At 31.6% G+C, this 19069-nt stretch overlaps 2 protein-coding genes across 3 annotated transcripts; both read right to left on the reverse strand.

Annotated features, from left to right (window-relative positions):
• Positions 1 to 5439: 5439 nt before the first annotated feature.
• On the reverse strand, positions 5440 to 9753 carry LOC126266178 (T-complex protein 11-like protein 1). 2 transcript variants are annotated; one of them, XM_049969486.1, is made up of 10 exons: positions 9556 to 9753; positions 9238 to 9410; positions 8757 to 9030; positions 7351 to 7494; positions 7181 to 7300; positions 7001 to 7124; positions 6726 to 6892; positions 6448 to 6632; positions 6194 to 6360; positions 5440 to 6139 (listed from the first exon to the last, which is right to left on the reverse strand). In XM_049969486.1, exons 2-10 carry the CDS (start codon positions 9360 to 9362, stop codon positions 5937 to 5939), a joined length of 1509 nt encoding a protein of 502 aa, XP_049825443.1. In that variant the 5' UTR covers positions 9363 to 9410; positions 9556 to 9753; the 3' UTR covers positions 5440 to 5936. The 2 variants fall into 2 exon arrangements, with proteins under 2 accessions (XP_049825443.1, XP_049825444.1); XM_049969487.1 differs by lacking the exon at positions 9556 to 9753 and having other exon boundaries at positions 9109 to 9380.
• Positions 9754 to 16077: 6324 nt separating this feature from the next.
• LOC126266243 (zinc finger protein 70-like) lies at positions 16078 to 18074 on the reverse strand. Its single transcript, XM_049969843.1, has 2 exons — positions 17118 to 18074; positions 16078 to 17026 (listed from the first exon to the last, which is right to left on the reverse strand). Exon 2 carries the CDS (start codon positions 16983 to 16985, stop codon positions 16095 to 16097), a length of 891 nt encoding a protein of 296 aa, XP_049825800.1. The 5' UTR covers positions 16986 to 17026; positions 17118 to 18074; the 3' UTR covers positions 16078 to 16094.
• Between the last annotated feature and the right edge of the window lie 995 nt (positions 18075 to 19069).

A 19069-nucleotide genomic window follows, 5' to 3' on the forward strand; every position in this document is an offset into this window, starting at 1 on the left:
ATCAGATGACGAAATTAATTTTTCCTTACTTTACCCGCTAAAAGCCTACAAAGCAGACAATAATTTCGAGCTGTATAATTTTCATATAACAGCAAAAGAAACTAAATTAAGAAATATTTCCGAAATTATTAGGACTGATCATCTAAATTCAGAAGAAAAAAAAGAAATCATCAAACTCTGCACAAAATATAAAGACGTCTTCTTTAAACCAGATGATAGTCTAACCTTCAGTAATCAAATCACACACAGGATTCGTACTACAGACGAAATACCTGTTTTTACTAAAACATACAGATACCCCTTCGTACATCGCGAGGATGTAAAGAATCAAATTAACAATATGTTAGAACAGGGCATAATCCGTCCTAGCCACTCTCCTTGGTCCGCCCCTATTTGGGTAGTACCTAAAAAAACAGACGCTTCCGGAAAGAAAAAATGGCGAATAGTTGTGGATTATCGCAAATTAAATGAAAAAACAATAGATGATAAATATCCAATACCAAACATAAATGATGTCCTGGACAAACTAGGACGTTGCAATTATTTCTCCACTCTAGATTTAGCCAGCGGTTTCCATCAAATCGAAATGCACCCCGACGATATACAAAAAACGGCTTTTAATACCGAAAACGGCCATTACGAATACGTCCGCATGCCTTTCGGTCTAAAGAACGCCCCGGCGACTTTCCAAAGAGTTATGGACAATATCCTGAGAGAACTGATTGGAAAAATCTGTCTTGTGTACCTAGACGATATTATCGTTTTCTCAAACTCCCTTCAAGAACACATTAACAACCTTGAACTCGTGTTCGGTAAGCTACGCAAGGCACACTTTCAAATTCAACTAGACAAATGCGAATTCTTAAAAAAAGAAACATCATTCTTAGGGCATATAATTACAAAAGAAGGTATTAAACCAAATCCAGACAAAATAATCGCAATAAAAAAATTTCCAATTCCCAAAACTAGTAAAGAAATAAAAAGCTTCCTTGGACTTTTAGGTTACTACAGGCGCTTCATTCCCAACTTCGCACATTTGACCAAACCAATGACCAAACTATTAAAGAAAAATGCAAAAATCACTTTAACACCGGAATACATAAATTGTTTCAATAATTGTAAAGAACTGTTAATGAACGACCCAATCCTTCAATATCCAGATTTCACAAAAACCTTCAATTTGACAACAGACGCGAGCAATTTCGCAATAGGCGCCGTTCTGTCACAAGGAGAGCCTGGCAAAGATAAACCCATTGCATATGCGTCTAGAACCCTTAATGAAGCTGAATGTAATTATAGCTCCATTGAGCGCGAATTGTTGGCAATAGTTTGGGCAACAAAGTACTTCCGCCCTTACCTGTACGGTCAAAAATTTAAAATTTTTTCGGATCATAAACCATTACATTGGTTATTTTCAGTCAAAGATCCTAATTCACGACTCACCCGTTGGCGTCTTAAATTGGATGAATATAATTACGAAATTATATACAAAAAAGGTTCATCGAACACTAATGCTGATGCACTCTCCAGAATAAAAATAACCGAATGTAATATGCACAATAACGAACTTGATCCAATGGCAGAACTAGAATCTATTCTGGCAAATGCCCCCGAAATGTCAGACGTCGAAAATCTAGACGAAATCCTAGAAACACTAGAAAATGCTCAACCAAAAGACAATTTAGAAATTAACGATAATGTAACCGTCCACACGAGCTTAGAGAATCCTATTTTAAATATCCCAATTTCAGAAAAGCCCTTAAATATGTTCAAAGATCAAATTATTATCAATGTAGTGTTACAAAACCCAAAGAAACCTGTCTTGAAAAAACTATTTGATAACAAAAATCGAACAACCATCGAAGTTACAAAAATAAATTTTGAGCAAGATATAATAAAAATATTTAAAGAATTTACGACCAGTAACAAAACCTTTGCAATTTTAATAAATCAAAAAGAGTACTTCAATCTATTAAATTGTACACTACAATCTAACTTCAGAAATTCCGCTCTTAAGTTAGTCATTTGTAACGAAATCTTACAAGACGTCGAAGATGATCATGAACAAACACACATTATTCAAAAATACCACGAAGGTAAAACAAACCATCGGGGTATCAATGAAACAACAATGCAACTGCGAAACCGGTATTATTGGCCTAATATGACTAATACAATTTCAATGTACATAAACAACTGTCAAATTTGTCAAACATTAAAATACGACCGAAACCCCCCTAAACAAATCCTCAATGTTTCACCTACGGCGTCTCACCCATTCGAAATTGTACATATCGATATATTTTCAGCAAACACACAAAAATTTTTGACGATAGTAGATTCATTTTCAAAATATGCTTAGGCATACCCGGTAACTTCCCCAAACGGAATAAATATAATTAAAGCCCTTATTATTTTCATGAGCCATCATAATTCACCATCAATTATTATCTGCGATAATGGCACAGAATTTAAAAATACAGTTTTCAAAGAATTTACGGATCTTCATCAAATTAAAATACATTTCACAACCCCACACACACACACCTCAAATGGTCCTATCGAACGATTACACTCCAGTCTAATTGAACACCTACGAATATTAAAAACAAAAGAAAAAGACCAAAGCATCATAGACCTAATGCCATTAGCCATACTAGGTTATAATAACAGCATCCATTCAGCAACAAAACACAAACCGAGCGATCTAATTAACGGCCACCTTCAAACGAACTCACCTTTCGACATTGACATCAACAAAAAAATGATGAATAATTATATTCTCAAACACAAAGAGTTAACTCAAGAAATATATAAAAACATCAAAGAAAAATTAATTACCGATAAAACAAAGAACATTACCAATATTAATAAAAATAGACACGAACCACTGGAGTATACACCTGGTACAATAGTCTATCACAAAACTGACCACAGGAACAAACTTGCCAACAAGTTCAAACCCTATGTTGTAAATAAAAATTTAGCACAAAAAATACAAACAGTCAATACAAATTACAACAAAAACAACCTAAGAAGACCTCTGTCTAACCAATACCATTCTAATGCAAATCTCAAATATACCGGATAATTTAAAAATACTCTTCCCAGACTACCTAAAATTCATGTTAATCGAACAGTTAAAATATATAAAAAAAAAACAAACACATAAATATTACAGTATAATACAGTATTTATTATATTCTTAGTAGATTCATACTACTCTAATTCAAGAATTGTATTCCCTGTTCCTTCGACCAATACATGAGTTCTAGGCAGCGCATAACAGTATGATTGTAATGTATTATGTATTATTAGTATATTATTGTATAGGTATTATTATGTATGTATTATTGTAAATATTATTATGTACGGCCCTTAAAAAAAATATATATATATATATATATATATATATATATATATATATATATATATATGTATGTATGTATATATGTTTAAATAAGATAATAATAATATTTTTTTTTTCTTTCCTTGTAAGGCCCTCTCTAAGAAGGGAGGAGTTAAATGTATTAGTGTTTATATTAGTGTTTATGTTAGATATAGTTTTGTATATAGTTAGTTATCTTATCTCTTGGTGGTTTAGGCATGGGAATGTTTTCGTCCACTTATTAAGAGTATCCCTTAATGGGGTTAACGTAAACATTCCCTATTTTAAATAGGCCCATCCAAGGGGGTGGATGGCAGTCTAGCAGAAATTATTGTACATAAAGCATCTATATTGAACAGTGTAAATTGTAGAAAATAAAGTTTTATCTAAACTGTTAAATATACTTATTTAACTCGCGACGCTCGGTACTTGATCCCTTCGACTACGGATTGGCGTCTAAGTGGTTGGGTACAGTACAACGTGATGCAAAGTGTCCCTGTCGTCCACACTTGAAACAGGCAATCGATGGCTTCGTTGAATTTGGTCCATTGAATGATGGGTGTCCACTCGAGGTACTGGGTCTCGACATCTGGTTCTCATTATTTCTTGAGCTCCGACACTTGTCCGATTTATGACCCAATTTCCCACAATTGTAACATATTGTTGAAGCCACTGGTAATTTAGGCTTTTTATTGGGGTTGTGGTCGAAGTCGTTCGTCGTTGATTTCCTTTTCATATAAGAAAAAAACGGTCAGTTCTTTTAGCAGTTTAGCTCTTGTATCGATGTCGGAGGTAATCGCAAGTCGACGAGTCCTGGGTTCGAATGATGCGATATGTGCAAGAACTGCACTCGCTAGAATTTCTTCTCTTGTCAGATTCGAACACCTAGTCATTAGCGACGTCATTTGGCGAGCTGCAATACGATGCAAGACATTCATCATCCTTTGGCTTACTGTTTTGGAAATTTAGAAAAACAGTCGCTGTTGTTTCGGGACAATGATATCTTGACGCAAAAATGTCTTTAAATTCCGACCACGTCATCTCCGGGTATGTCACTTTTGATAGCCAAGAGGATGCTTGACCCCTTAAAGCTTTACTAAGCAAAATTATCAAGGGAGCACCACTCATTGATTTGTCCGAAATGCACATATCTGCCGTCGAGATCCAAGCTTGTGCATCAGCGTTCTCTGTATCCGGATCAAACTCTGGCAATTCTACACTGACCTGATTCGACGGTGGCCGCAGAGCTTGTAGAAGAGCCAAAAAGTTCCTATTTTGTTGTTCCAATAGCGACTCCCACTTCACTTCACTTCCACCAGATCCAGATCCAGATCCTGATCCAGATCCTGATTCATATCCCACTTCTGATGTCGCAGCGCGGTCAGGATTATCGGCCATTTCGAATATTAAATAACACGCAAATAGTCCTTACAATGTAATTGAACTAACAGGCACAGGATTACAACTAATAGTCAAACAATTAGGTAGGAGTCGTATGAAACGCGGTGATCCCGACGGTTATGCCAAGCCAAGCCAAGACTTCTACGCAGCTTCCCTGACAGAGCTTAACTGTCCGCCCTCGCAGGTCTCCTCTACCGTCACCCTCGGTTCGAGTACCATCCCCTGCTTAGCACTTCCGCTGATTCCACCCAAGTACTATAAGTATGCAACCCATAGTACTATTTGCGTTTCACATGAACCCTCCGACATATATATATATATATATATATATATATATATATATATATATATATATGAATTTTAATTTAGTGTTGTGGATGCTTAAGAATAATAATATCGTCCGCTCATTCCATTTTAACATACAATATACACTTCTTCCTGTGTTGGAGGCCCATGGATTTTGTCTGCTCTGCCATCTTATTTTTACAGCACTGATATGGTTTACAGCAGTAATAGAAAGTAATAGAAAAGTTAACGCGGTATCGCAAATTAAGTGGTACAAAGTTTAAAATACTGATTAAGCAGTGGTTTTCGTGTCCATAGAAAAAAAGTATAGTTGAGGTATTTCAAAAATATCAATAATACAAAACTTGTATTGATATTCAATATATATTGAATAATTAATGAGTAAATATTAATACATATATTATATTCTATATATTTATCACGGTTTAAGTATTAATGTTTAACATACTTCAATAATTAATATGTGAATATATTTAGTATAAAATTTCCAAGGCCTTACTTATTTTAAATAAGCTAACACTTTATTGATATCACAAAATTACTTTTAAATCATATTCAGGTCACACTAAAATTACAATAGTTACAAATTACAAGTTTGCTTCCTATACAGGTAAGTTAGTTTTGTTACAAACATTAAATTACCAGAATCTACAATTACATGAGCTAATTTAATAAAATTAGATTTAAGTTTTAGTTTCATATTATCAGTATTAATATATATTAACATTCGAATTAAACCAAAACTAATTGTTTTAATCAGAATATTAATAATATAATAATATTATAAACATAATATAATTTATCATATAGAATTGGTTAGCTTAAAATATAATCCACACGCTTATGAGGCCTTGGGCAGCGCTTCGGCTACGATCTTGTGATAGTAAATGCAGAAAACAGTCTCATTGTGCGATACTATTCTTAAAAGTTGACCGGCGACTGCCACAAGAGGTTCCTGAAGTGCTGTTAGACCAGAAGGCACTTTCTGGGGATTAGCTGTTGAGGATTCAATGATGTTGTGGTAAAACTCTCGTACCCTTTGTTCTAAAATGTATGTAAGAAACAGAAATGTTGTGAGATGAATAAAGGAATACTTACTGACGATAGCTCTGACTTTGTGTTCAGGATTTGCTATATCCATTATTTGTTGTCTAATAGTGTTTACAGCTGCTGGGTTCATTTCAGGGAGGTGATGCTTGATGATAGTTTCTTTCGCATCTGTTATAACTTGTTCTGACACGTTTTTTAATATTTCGTCAAGATCCCTAGTATAAAGAATAAATAGATTATAAAATAATTTATAGATGAAAATTCGATGATGCGACATAATTATATCAGTAAATTCAACTTACTTCTCAGTCTTATAAGATTGTAATAATATCATGATGTGATCCTTTAAAACTGTCTTAAATTTCTCTATGGTATGTAAATCAACACTAGTATTGCTAAGAGTAACCAATAAAGCCGTAGCAGTGATAATCAACCTTTCTGTCTTTAATTGTAAATCTCTTAACCGCTCTTCATCTAACATGAACGTCTGCAATCAAAAAGTGAATGTAATTAATACATAGTAATAAAATAGAATTGAATTTAAAGAAGCTACTTATAAGTAAAAATAAAAATATTCTACCTCAGGGAAGGGTTTAGAAGCGTTCCAGTCGATTAGATCCCAACAAGCTTGACAAAAAGCTCTTTTGTAAGTATTCTTAACAAATAAATCGTACTCAGGAGACGCCGGGACCTGTTGATTTAAATCCACATATTTCAGCAGCCACTTCCTAGTCTGTTCCAATCCATCTATAAATCATTTTTTTGTTAAGTTAAAAATATTCATTTATATATTTATAATAGTTAAATAAAATAAAACTTGATATTTATGTCATTATTTCAGTCAAGAGTTTTTACCAGATTGAATGGCCAGAAAGTCAGCAAACTTCTTTCTCTCCAGTTCCACACTGCATGCAATAATATCTGGCCTAGCAAGTCGAAGTGTGAAGTTGGCCATGTCAAGTACCATAAGGTCCAAAGTCTAAGCAAAAAGTATGATTTAAATGCTTATATCTTTGAGCAGAGGAATATACTGACCTCCAAAATACCTCTAAAAGTATCAATAACATCTGTAGTTTCAGTCAGTTCTTTTATTCTTTCATCTCTGATCGGGGCGCACAGTTTTCCCATGATCCCGATGACGAATTGAGCATAACCCTGCGAATCAGCATAATGTGAAAACATTTTTTTCAAGAGATAAGTCTTACTCTGAAATCAATGGTGCCCTGTTCAGCTTGTTGTTTTATTAGGGCGGAATCTAGTACTTCGGATATCTGTTGACGAGTTTTTGTGTGTTGCGGGAGTAGAACCGAGTACAAGCCCTCCTTTATATCTTCCAATAAAACCAAAGCCTAGAAATATAAATAAATAACATATCAACATATCAGATTATAATTATTATATTATAATACTAAAATAGAGAATGGCCATGTCCAATGATCGAAAACTCGAAGCCGTTTTTACAAGATACTTAGATAAATTTGAATCAAACATTTTTATTTCTTACTTTAGTTAATCTATTGTATCTTTTTTAGAACAAAATGAAAGTATAAAAAGTCTCCTGTATTGTTGAAATTAATGATGACAATGATGCAAACAATTAAAATAATTTTAAAAATCAAGTACATGGAAATTTAAGTAAAAACAAATACTATCCATAAATAATATGATTAGATACTAATTGTTATTTCAATTGAATTGTATTCATATTTTGTCATGATCTTGTACAGACCATAATATATTTGAGTAGTAAAAAAACAATTTAAACCTGCATATAGTTGTTGCTCAGAGTGTCAATAGATGTGAAAACCAGATTGATGTTGACAAACATTATGAAATTTCAAATTTTAATAGTAAAAGTTCTAAGTTTTCACTTCTATCGGCAGTCTCTACTACCAATTTTAAATTTTTTTATCTTATCTTAGACCAACAGGACTTAAAATGTTTGAATCTCAACTATTTTTTTATCGAAACAAATCCGTTTCCTCGCAATTTAATCAATTTTTTAATGTGATCGGTACAAAATAAAGCTTAAGACTATATTTTTAACAATCAGGTTAACAGTTAAATTTAGAAACTGCATTTGAGAAGTAATTTGGAAGTTTGCCAACTATACCAAATTTTATTATTATCTTAAAATCTTTAAAATATTTTCTTTATTTTTCCTTATCTTCCTGGTTGATATATATAAATTTTAATTAATTGACCAAAAAAGTTGATTAAAAAATCATAACAAAAAATTGCAGGCATGTAATAATTGGTCTCAGAAATAATTTGTGTATTGTTTATTTAATTTACTAAACAAAGAAATTTGTAAACTCAAATTTGACATTTATTATTTGGGTTCATTTTATAAAAATTAATGGTAAGTAACAAAAATGATATTTCTATTCAAAAATATCCAATAAAAGGAAAAAAAATCTTTGGCGGATTAACGGCGCAATTTAATGAATAAACAAATAGAACAACGACCTTCCCAGATTGGCCCAAGGTCTCATGTGGGCATTGACAACAAAAGTTTACTTGGAACAAAGAGAGCACATACAAGTGGTAATTGTGGACAAAGATAAAACAAAATAATGAACAATTAAATAACTTTTGAATATTTACTTACTTGCGTATAATTCGGCGTTTCTTCTGATAACTGCTGTCTAAGGACATCCCAGAAAGCTCGATGCATTGTATCTTTGATGACCTTTTGCACACTATTGGGTTCGACTTCGGGCTTCTTGAGATGGAAATCTTCATCAACCACTATTTGATGCACCAGTGCCATGTCCCGCATGCTATTTGCTGCCTGCATTATCTCTTCTAAAGATACGAATTTCGGTGGAGACGCTGATGTAAAGCTGCTGCCGACCATATATTGTGCTGAATTTGTACGTTGTCTAGAAATGCACCATATTACATTAATTACAAATTAAACTTACCCCAATATTTATTGTATTCTAACTTTTGTGTATTACCTGGGATTCATAATTGAAGTTAATTTACAAGAGTTTAAAATTGGACTGATTAGAAAGCAGACATGAGTTATTATGCAAGAAAAAGATTTATAATTAACTTTCCCTGTTCAAAATAATAGAATTGTTTACATTTTTCCTGGCAATCCAGCAGAACCATCGTCACTGTTGAAGGAACTTTCACTTTGGGTTCTCACCCTGGCAAATGTACCAGTACCGTGAGGATGAGTTTCCTTGTTTTCCCCTTTGTCATTCATTTTTTCGATTTTAGTTAAATTTAGACCTAGCCGTTTGATGCAACTGACCTAAAACAAAATCACGGGGATACTATGAAAAGATGGCAACGTTGATCAACACGGAAGTGTCGTGTTTCATAAAGGAGAAAAATAAATAGAGGTTATTTCCTTTTTAGAGAGATTCGGGGTTAACTGGTGGTTACAATTTGTTTACCTCGACAAATGACGGTACACACACACTGAAAATTTTGTAATGATGATTTTACAAATTAGAAATGTCACACTAGCTCAGCTGTTCTTTGTTTGTCAACAATGAGCGTAGCACTCTTCCCTGGCAATCAGTACAGACGCATGTGCACTTCAACACATTAGTTTTAAGAATTTTTCAAATTGGACAATGTAAAATTTTTATTTTAGATTACTTGTGTACAATTAATTTAATAAATAATTTATAAATTTCTAAAACTTTTATACTTGGACTTTAGAACTATTAGTAGTTAAAACAACTTCAATGCCAAATGATCTAAAAACATACCATAGAACAACCCAACATTATCTGTTCTGTGCCATTCACCAAAGATATTCCATACCATACCTATATTCCACACCATACCACATTGTGAGGATGCTTGGACATACTGGACAAGTTTAGGTATTTAAATCTTCAGAAATAGTATTTATAATTTTTGAAAAAACTGAAACTTGTATTGCAAAATTGATGTATATTTAAAATAAAAGCCTCCTTGGTATTGGTTTATTATGCAAATGATAAATTAGGTTTTCTTCCATCACATTGTTTATAATCATAAACAATTCGTTAACATAATTTTACAAATTAATAATATACATACAAGGAAGAATATTGTAACAAATTAACATTATTTTGCCATCCATAAGTAGTAGAATACATTTAATTTCAGATTTATGTTTAAGAACTAGGTATTATGATTTTTATGTTTATATTTTAATCATAGAAAATCATAGAAAACCTAAGAAGTAGAAAATAAGAGTACCATCTTAATTTTGTTATGCGCTATTATACACATGTAGTGACCTAGGGTAAAGTTGCAGAATCGGTCACTCTAAGGAATATTTGTAGCGCATGCGTCAACTGGATTTGAAATCGTCTGTTTCGGAGATTTTAGACAGCATAGTTGCCAGATTTCATTTTTAACGAAATATGTAGAGAAATGATTTTTAGAAAAATATATATGTAATTTATTATGTTTTTCATGTATGACTTATATTATTTATGTGGTTGAATTCGAAAAGAGATAAAATTCGGCAAATCACTTTATTAATTAGTATATTCATTTTTTATTTACTCTATATTTCTTTGGTAGTTTAACTATCTAATTAAAAGTTCTTTATTAAATAATTAGGTAAATTTACAACATTAATATAAAATTAACAAAAAAGATATATTTATATATTTTATAATAAAAAAAAATTAATTAAAACAAAAAAAACTATTCCACTGGATATTGCTCACTAATACAATTTAAAATGCTCATAAACATATTATGATTTTTAAATTTATTTCTCCATATGAATTCGTGGAGGTACGATGGAAACAGATCTTCCGAGGAACAGTCATGGTCTATGTAACTCGAAAAAAATTGTTCAATACAAATATAGTATAAATTTATTAATAAATTGGAATAAATTAAAAAATAATAAAAATTAAAAACATTTTTAATTAAATACAATACAATTATCTATATAGTAAAATATATTAATTAATTAACGACCCGTATCAATAAATTAAGATTGTACAAAAAAAAATAATAAATGCAGCACACAAATAATCTATAATGTAAGATAACTTAAAATATGACTGCTAACAAATTAAAAATAATCTTACTAAAGGAATAAAAGTATAATATTTTAAAAATGAGAAAGATCTATAAAGTAAAATATATTAAATGAGCATACAAATAAATTAAGAAAGTAATTAGCAGAAGAATAGGAATAATATATTGTTTTTAAAAACGCCATGAGAATATAATCTGTAAAGTATAATATTTTAATAATGAGCAATAATCATCAAATTAGAAGAAATAATATACTTACCAAAAAAATAAAAAGTATAATACATACACAACAACACAACAATAATTCAACCATAAAAAATGATTCGAATATTTTGACCGTTGCAAACCGACAACACTGCACTTCAAAATGTTCAAGAAGCGCGAAATCAGCGCCTTACGACGCATGCGCTATATAATGTTCCTTAGAGTGACCGATTCTGCAACTTTACCAAATTTCAATGAGTATTTTGTGCACGAGTACTCATAGACATTTTTAAATGTGCCCCTTCGCGTTTTAACGTTGAATAATTCGAACAATCGTGCACGCGCTTTAAGGTCAGAACATCGTTTTAATGGAAGGGTAGTTGAGGTGTGCCTCTGGCCAATGAGATAACTCAAAATACTGACACGAAGGAGGTTCTTGAATATTCCCAATTATTAGATTTCACAAACTCCTTCATCGTGTGGTGTATTAATTAGGGAAAGGTTTGGAAAATACAGGTTTTCTTTTTTATTATAATATGGCATCAAGTAGTTATGATGCAAAAGAATATATTAATATAAGAAATGCTTTTGACGTACTCGATTTTTTATAACATATATGTGGTTTTCTCGTTTAAGTTACTATGACAAAGTTTATGTTGTTAAAAAACTAAATCGTCTAGTTCTTAATTTAACTTCAACTAATACGGAATGAAAAAAATGCAGATTTAATATATCTTGATACGTTAAACTTGATTATCTAACGGGGAGTACTGTAATTAATAAATAATTATGCTGACCGTGTCTTTTATTTTCAAACAGTAGCGAAGTTATTTGGCATAAAAGGGGTTTTTGTGATTTAAAAAACCATATTCATCAAATTGCAACCATGATTGACACAGAGCGAAAAAAAGAAAATGAAATTTTAAATTTAATGTTGAAGAAAATCTGTCTATTATTAAGAGTTTACTAGATGTTACTACATCAGATACTACAATCAGATAATTTATTAAATCGGGAAAATTTTAAAGAACTTAAATTTGCGTAATTTTTTGGAAAAGGACAGTGATTAGGAATCAGTTTTTTAGGAAATGTCGTAAATTATAAACAAAAGTAAATTATGAATAAAAATAAATTATTATAAATAAGTTTTTGATCACATTATAAATAATAAAGAATACGACGACGCACCTATTCGGGGTGTCGTAGGTATACGAAACTTTTTGGAAAACAACAAAAATATATTTCTTTTAGAAACTGATGTTCTTTTTCAATTATTCAAAACAATCTTACGGACATTATTAAGACTCGAAAAGTAATTCAAATACTTTTAGATAAATAACGTGGATTTAGAACTGAATATTTTACGCAAATTTTGAACAAGAACTGAAACGTCGTATGAAATGAATGAAATGAAAACCTCTCTCCTAAATTAAAATTAAAACAAGCCCTAGAACGCGAGTACGTGAAATTGATCGCCAGCTAAGTGAATTTGAAAGAGGCGGAATTATTGGTCTACTGGAGGCGGATTTTTTATTTCGACAGATCGGTAATCTCACTAAGAAAAATCCAATTACTGTTGAGATGTTGTCAAACGTGGTTTGATATTTCCAAAAACCGGAGTAGAGAGGCACCGGACGTCGAAAGGGCACAGATGTAGTTCAAGACTTTGACAACTAGATATTTGGCTGATGAGTGGTAAGGAGAACAAGGGCATGTTATAAGTGTCCGAACGGTTTATCGCCGTATAAGGTCATTTGGACTGCACGTCGCAGACAACGACTACAGCTGTGTAGAGAACGACAGCACTGGAATGTGGAATGGCATACAGTCCTCTTCTTTGATGAATCCTGATTCTGCTTGGGTGGACATGACGGATGAAGATGAGTTGTGTCAAACGGCTTTGGGAAAAAACACGTCAATCTCAGTACAACGAGCAATGGGCCTTAAGGCATGGGGTGCTTTAGTCTTTATTAGAGGCAACAGTGCAACGTTATCTACAGAAAGTAGTACAGGGATCCAATATTTCAGCAATATAATGCTCTCCCCATTGTGCCAGTGATAGTTTAAACTTTTTTGAAGAGACCTATGTGAATCAGATTCCATATCTAGCCAGATCTCCCACCTTTCACCCACAAAAGATGTTTAGGATATGATAAGTAGAAAGCTAGGAAATTTACCACAGCCTCGACGGACTTGAGGTTCTAACACATGAAATCCAGGTAGCTTGTGATACTATACCTCAAGAATAAATAGACCATCTTATTGTTTAGATAACCTCGATAGACAAACACATTATTATCTAAATTATTTTAAAAAAAATCTAAAATCTTTCATATTTTGTTTTCAACCTTGCTATAACATTTATTTTTTACCAAAACAATATTAAATTTGAACATCCTTTTCTTGGTGTTGCAACTCCTTTGTCACTGAGTATATAAATAAATTTACATAGTTTTACACATGTAGGGTATTTATTCGTGATATTATTTCTTGTGATATTAGAATATTGTTTTATTTTTATAGAATTACAATGTTAAAATGTTAGAATTAATGTTTATTCTTTTCTTAGAATATCGTTATGTTTTGTCAGAATTTTTATTTATTTTAAAGAATTATTTTTATATTGTAGTTTTAACCAGAGTTTGCTTTTTTCCATATTCCCATTACCCACCTAACTATTCCATGAGTACTCATCCCTTCTTGGCAAGATTTCTGTACACCTCTACTTTGCATCTTGCTGGACTTTTATTTAAATATTTTTATAGAAATGAGTAGGTAGAGATTTTCCTACTTTATTTAACTTTATTTAAATAACTCAAAATAATCTCAATACTTGTTACGGGGAAAACTGCTTACGTGGAAACGCCCCTCTTAAAGTGACAACATATTTATTTAAATAACTCAAAATAATCTCAATACTTCTTACGGGGAAAACTGCTTATGGGGAAACGCCCCTCTTAAAGTGACAACATATGCCTACAAAAGTTTTTTTCAATACCAAAGTTTGGCAATTTGACTATTCGGCTTTTTGTCTCTAGGATTTTACAACTATGTGAGTAAGACACGGAGTATGGAGATTGGAGAGATCAGTCGGACAAGTCTGACCATTTCACGGGTTGACTCTATTCTGTCGATGTAGTTGAGGACGAAGCTCGACTTGGAGCCTCAAATGGTTAGCTTCGTTTGGAGTCTAAGCGGATGGTGCTGTTTAGGGTTCATGTAATATCTTCGCTTGGAGTTTCGAGTGGTACACATGGCCTATCCTCTTATGTGAGGTGTCAGGCTAACGTGAATGAATGTCGCTATACACAGCACAGCTATTAAGCTAACTCTCTGAAAAGTCCTAAAACCATCAATGAAAATCACCCTCGTGGCCTTCTTCCTGCTGAAAGTACTGCTAATAATTTCAACAATACTTATAATTTGAAACTCAACAAGGAGTTTACTCCTAAATCTAAACTGATTACATAAATTTGTAATTTTGGGAAAACATCATGTCATGCCAACTCATCATTATGATCATCATTATTTAAATTCCACAATTCAAATTAATAGCAGATACGCCTATTTGAATCCATGGTGACACAATCTTCGTTAATGAATACTTCAATTTTCCTCCTTACATAGTGCCACTACTGCGAGTGTCTTACCGTCTATGCACACCTCTCGTGATAAAAATATGATGTTTTGGGTATTTTAATTCAACTTACGTCTCATTATATCACAACTGGAGGTTGATTTTAAGAAAAAAATATCAACGAAAACAAAGATTAGTAGGTAGAGTAGGTAAGTATATACTATATATGTGTAATTTATAATAGATTTTATTAAAAAATAACTTTAGTATCATCTTGTATACTATAAATTATTGGTTTTTCTATTTTACTATAGAATAAAAATAATGATAGATACTCAAAAATATTATTTATTTTCATTGTTAAAAAAAAAATCAAAAACCGTGTTCAGGTATTAACTTTCCTTCTGGATTGACAAAGAATAAGACGAAGTTTGCATAGTAGTTTTATGTAAAAATTAATTAATTTTATTTCATTGATACAGTTTAAATATTTTCTTTCTTAACTCCCACTTAACTTAAACACTTTACAATTGAAGAATAATCCACGTCCTGTTGATTCACATTTACTTGAATCATTTATTAATGCTGAATTAATTGATTAAGTAGACATGTAAACTACTTTTTTGGTATATATCTACAGGTGTTTCATAGTTAGTGCGACAATTATTTAGGGGTTGTAGAGGGCATCAAAATAAGTAATTTAATCAAATTGAAAATTGATGTTATACTACAGTTTATATAAGAGAAGAAAAATAGTCGAATCTAAATTATTAAATTAGTAAAAATCGTTATTTTTTTCCTAGTGCGTTAATGATTCTTTTCTTGATTTCTCAATTTTTTTCCATACGAATAATTTCCTTAAGTATGCCTGTAAAAGTATTTTCTAATTTATTCAAATAATAAACTTGTATTCAAGTAAACTAAAAACTGAATAATTTATTATATTATACATTTTTAAAACTTTTATTTCTATTTATATTGTTATTATTTATCAATTATTGTAAATAATAACAATATGAACTTATTTGATTTAATTTATTTTTATGTATTTTGCAGAACATTTATAGAAGATCATAAAAATAAATACCTTTCTTCACACTAAACTTCATTAAAAAATCATTATTATTTAAAATACATTTCGTAAATCGAGTCTTTTCCCTATCTATATAAATGAATCTTCTCGTGAATTAGCAGATGATCATTCCTCTGGAAACTTTTCCCACAAACTCTACAGCTGTACTTGTAGCCAGTTCCATGAACACTCATATGTCTCTCCAGATCAAACTTATGTCGGTAGGTTTTCTTACAAATCCCACAAATGTACGGCTTGTTTGTATGATTCAATATATGCTTGTTCAGAGACATCAACGTGGGGAACCTCTTTCCACACTTTGAACACTTGTGAATACGTGGACCTTTATGATGAGCGTTGTTATGTTGTTTTAGATACGAAGGTTTGGAAAACTGTTTGTTGCACTCGGCACAATACAAATTGTCATCATGAGGAGTATTAGAAGGAAACTCCAGTAATGGTTTTCGCCTCTTCCTCTTAACCTTAACCTTAACTGGGACAACAGTCTCCGTAATAGATGTGTCATTGTGGTTTGGTATAATTGGGTCAAATAGTGTAGACGGCTCCCGTTCTCGAGGTGGAGGACTGGATATTGGAATTGATGGTAAATTGAATAGGTTGATTGCAATGCAATTGTTGTCAATTAGATCACACTGAGGTACATACTCGTGTTCAAATTTCTTTCGTGTTGGTTCATGATAATTTTGTAAAATTGGTTCGTTAACTGAAAACAATTGATCCGTATTTTGTGTAAAATTTATATTAGACTTGGGTGAACTATTAAGGGTTTCTCCTGAGTGATGGTTTTGCAAAGTTGATTCAAGTTCAATTTCTGGAGAATTCCTTTTATTCATGTATTCCGTTAAGTAATCATAAACATCTGATAAATCATCCTCATTATGAAACATGGACGTCATTATAATTATAAACATTTCTTTTGACAAAGACTTATTATCAATGTACTCTATAGGAGCCATGTCAAACAATATCTAGTAATAGTTTCATCAATATTATATACCTGGAATTAAAACACCTAATTTAATTTAGATAAATATAGAAATCTAAAGGTGTATAATATAAATATAACATAGTAAATTTGGTTTACTTACATCAAATTTTAAAACAGAAAAACACAGAATAAAGCACTCTTTCACTTAAAGTAGGTAAAACATAAAATAAAATAACAAATAACACAAAGTAGTGTGACAGAGACTTTAAGTTGAAGGTACAAAATAAATTAATGGTGTGAAACGTTTTGTAATATTTTGTTTGTTTTTTCAAGTTATTATACAGGGTGTCAGTCAATAAGTGTATCAAATTTTAATTAATTTGATCAATGCTGAGAAAAATAGGAAAAAAAGGTACACTTCTGGACCAATTTTATATTATATATTATAAAAAAGAAATTAAAATTGAATTATATAAAAAATAATTATTATAATCTACATATTCATTTTGGTTTGGCCCATAACAAAAAAATAAAGGTTGCATATAAATTTTCATAATAAATAGTGTTTTTTTTTCGTGTTCCAAAATTCAAATCAAAAGCATTTGATCGCATAGTGTGATACATAGACAGTAAAAGTTTCACACTAATTTTTACTGTCTCTAACAAGATTCGAATGGATCAAACGCTTTTTCATCAGTATAACTTTATTAAAAATAATTTGAGTACTGTAATATTACCACAAGAGCTATCGGAAACATATCTTTATATATCAAAATCACTAATCATTAAACAACAAATTGTAGAAAAGTTCCGGAATGGTGATGACAATTTCCAATTTTAACAGAAGGAATATACTGGAAGGAGTTCCGAAATGTGGTAGAAAACGAAAGACTAACAGAGCTTGGGACAGGAAAACAAAAACCCTTGTTGTCCGCGACACTTTTATCAGTGCGTCACTCATAAATCAATCAAAATAAACGAACTCTGTGTGTTTATGAGTACCATAAAACGAAGACTAAAAGGAGCTGGTTTCTATGGTAGAAAACCAGCAATGAAGTCCTTCATTTCTGCAAACTATACAGCAGCGAAACAACGTCTGCAAGGGAACATGTGAACTGGACAGCTGGGCAAGGGAAACAATTTTATTTTCCGATGAAAGTTGGCTTCAATTATTCAAATCTGATATCATTTTATAGGAGGACCATTTAATGAAAGTTATAATCCCAGGTACACTAGACCTACTGTGAACCATGGTGGAGGAAGCGTTATGGTTTGGAGATGTTTTTCTGGGTTTGGCATGGGCCCACTAGTTAAATTAGACGGGATAATGAATCATTTTGTTTTTTGTGACATTCTAAAGAATCTTCTGCTTCCATTTGCCAAAGGTATCATGAGTTTAAGGTGAACTTTCCAGCACGACAACGATCCGAAACACATGTCTAAGTTAGTTAAAGAATGGTTCGCTTCTCAGGGAGTACGTGTCATGTTTTGGCCAGTACAAAACCCAGTTCTCAATCCAATGAAAAACCTTTGAGAAGAAATTGATCGGAAAAGACATGTAAAAAGACTGTCAAATATAAATGAACTGAAGAAGTTTCATCAATGAAGAAAAGGTGTTTAGAAGTTATTAATAATAATGGATATGCTACTAGGTACTAAATGAATATTTTTCAAATATTAATAAATATGCAACTAAACCCACTAATAAACAATTATGTTGCTGTATTGTTTTTATCAAATATACTGCATAACTGACAATAATATAGATATACACTACACACACACTACACGTACACTTTTATCAAGACAATTGAAAATTTCTAAAGTTGCTCTACATAAAATCGACAGTGTAGGTTAATTTTTAACTTAACTGTTATTTTCAAAATAATTAAATAAATTTGCCATATGACATGCGTTTGATAATGATCGCGTCTGATGATCAGTTTAGTTGATTTGACCTTTTCAGTATATTTAATATGTAGTTATCGATATGTTTATATTAATTGAAGGCCTCTTATATTAATTGTTTCATTAGTTGGAGTGTTTTATTGTTTTATCTTTGTCACACTCCAATTGTTACTAAAGGTCGTATCTTATCAATGCGTCCCTAAA

This window comes from Aethina tumida, chromosome 7, assembly GCF_024364675.1.
Source record: "Aethina tumida isolate Nest 87 chromosome 7, icAetTumi1.1, whole genome shotgun sequence".
NCBI classification, from domain to species: domain Eukaryota; kingdom Metazoa; phylum Arthropoda; class Insecta; order Coleoptera; family Nitidulidae; genus Aethina; species Aethina tumida.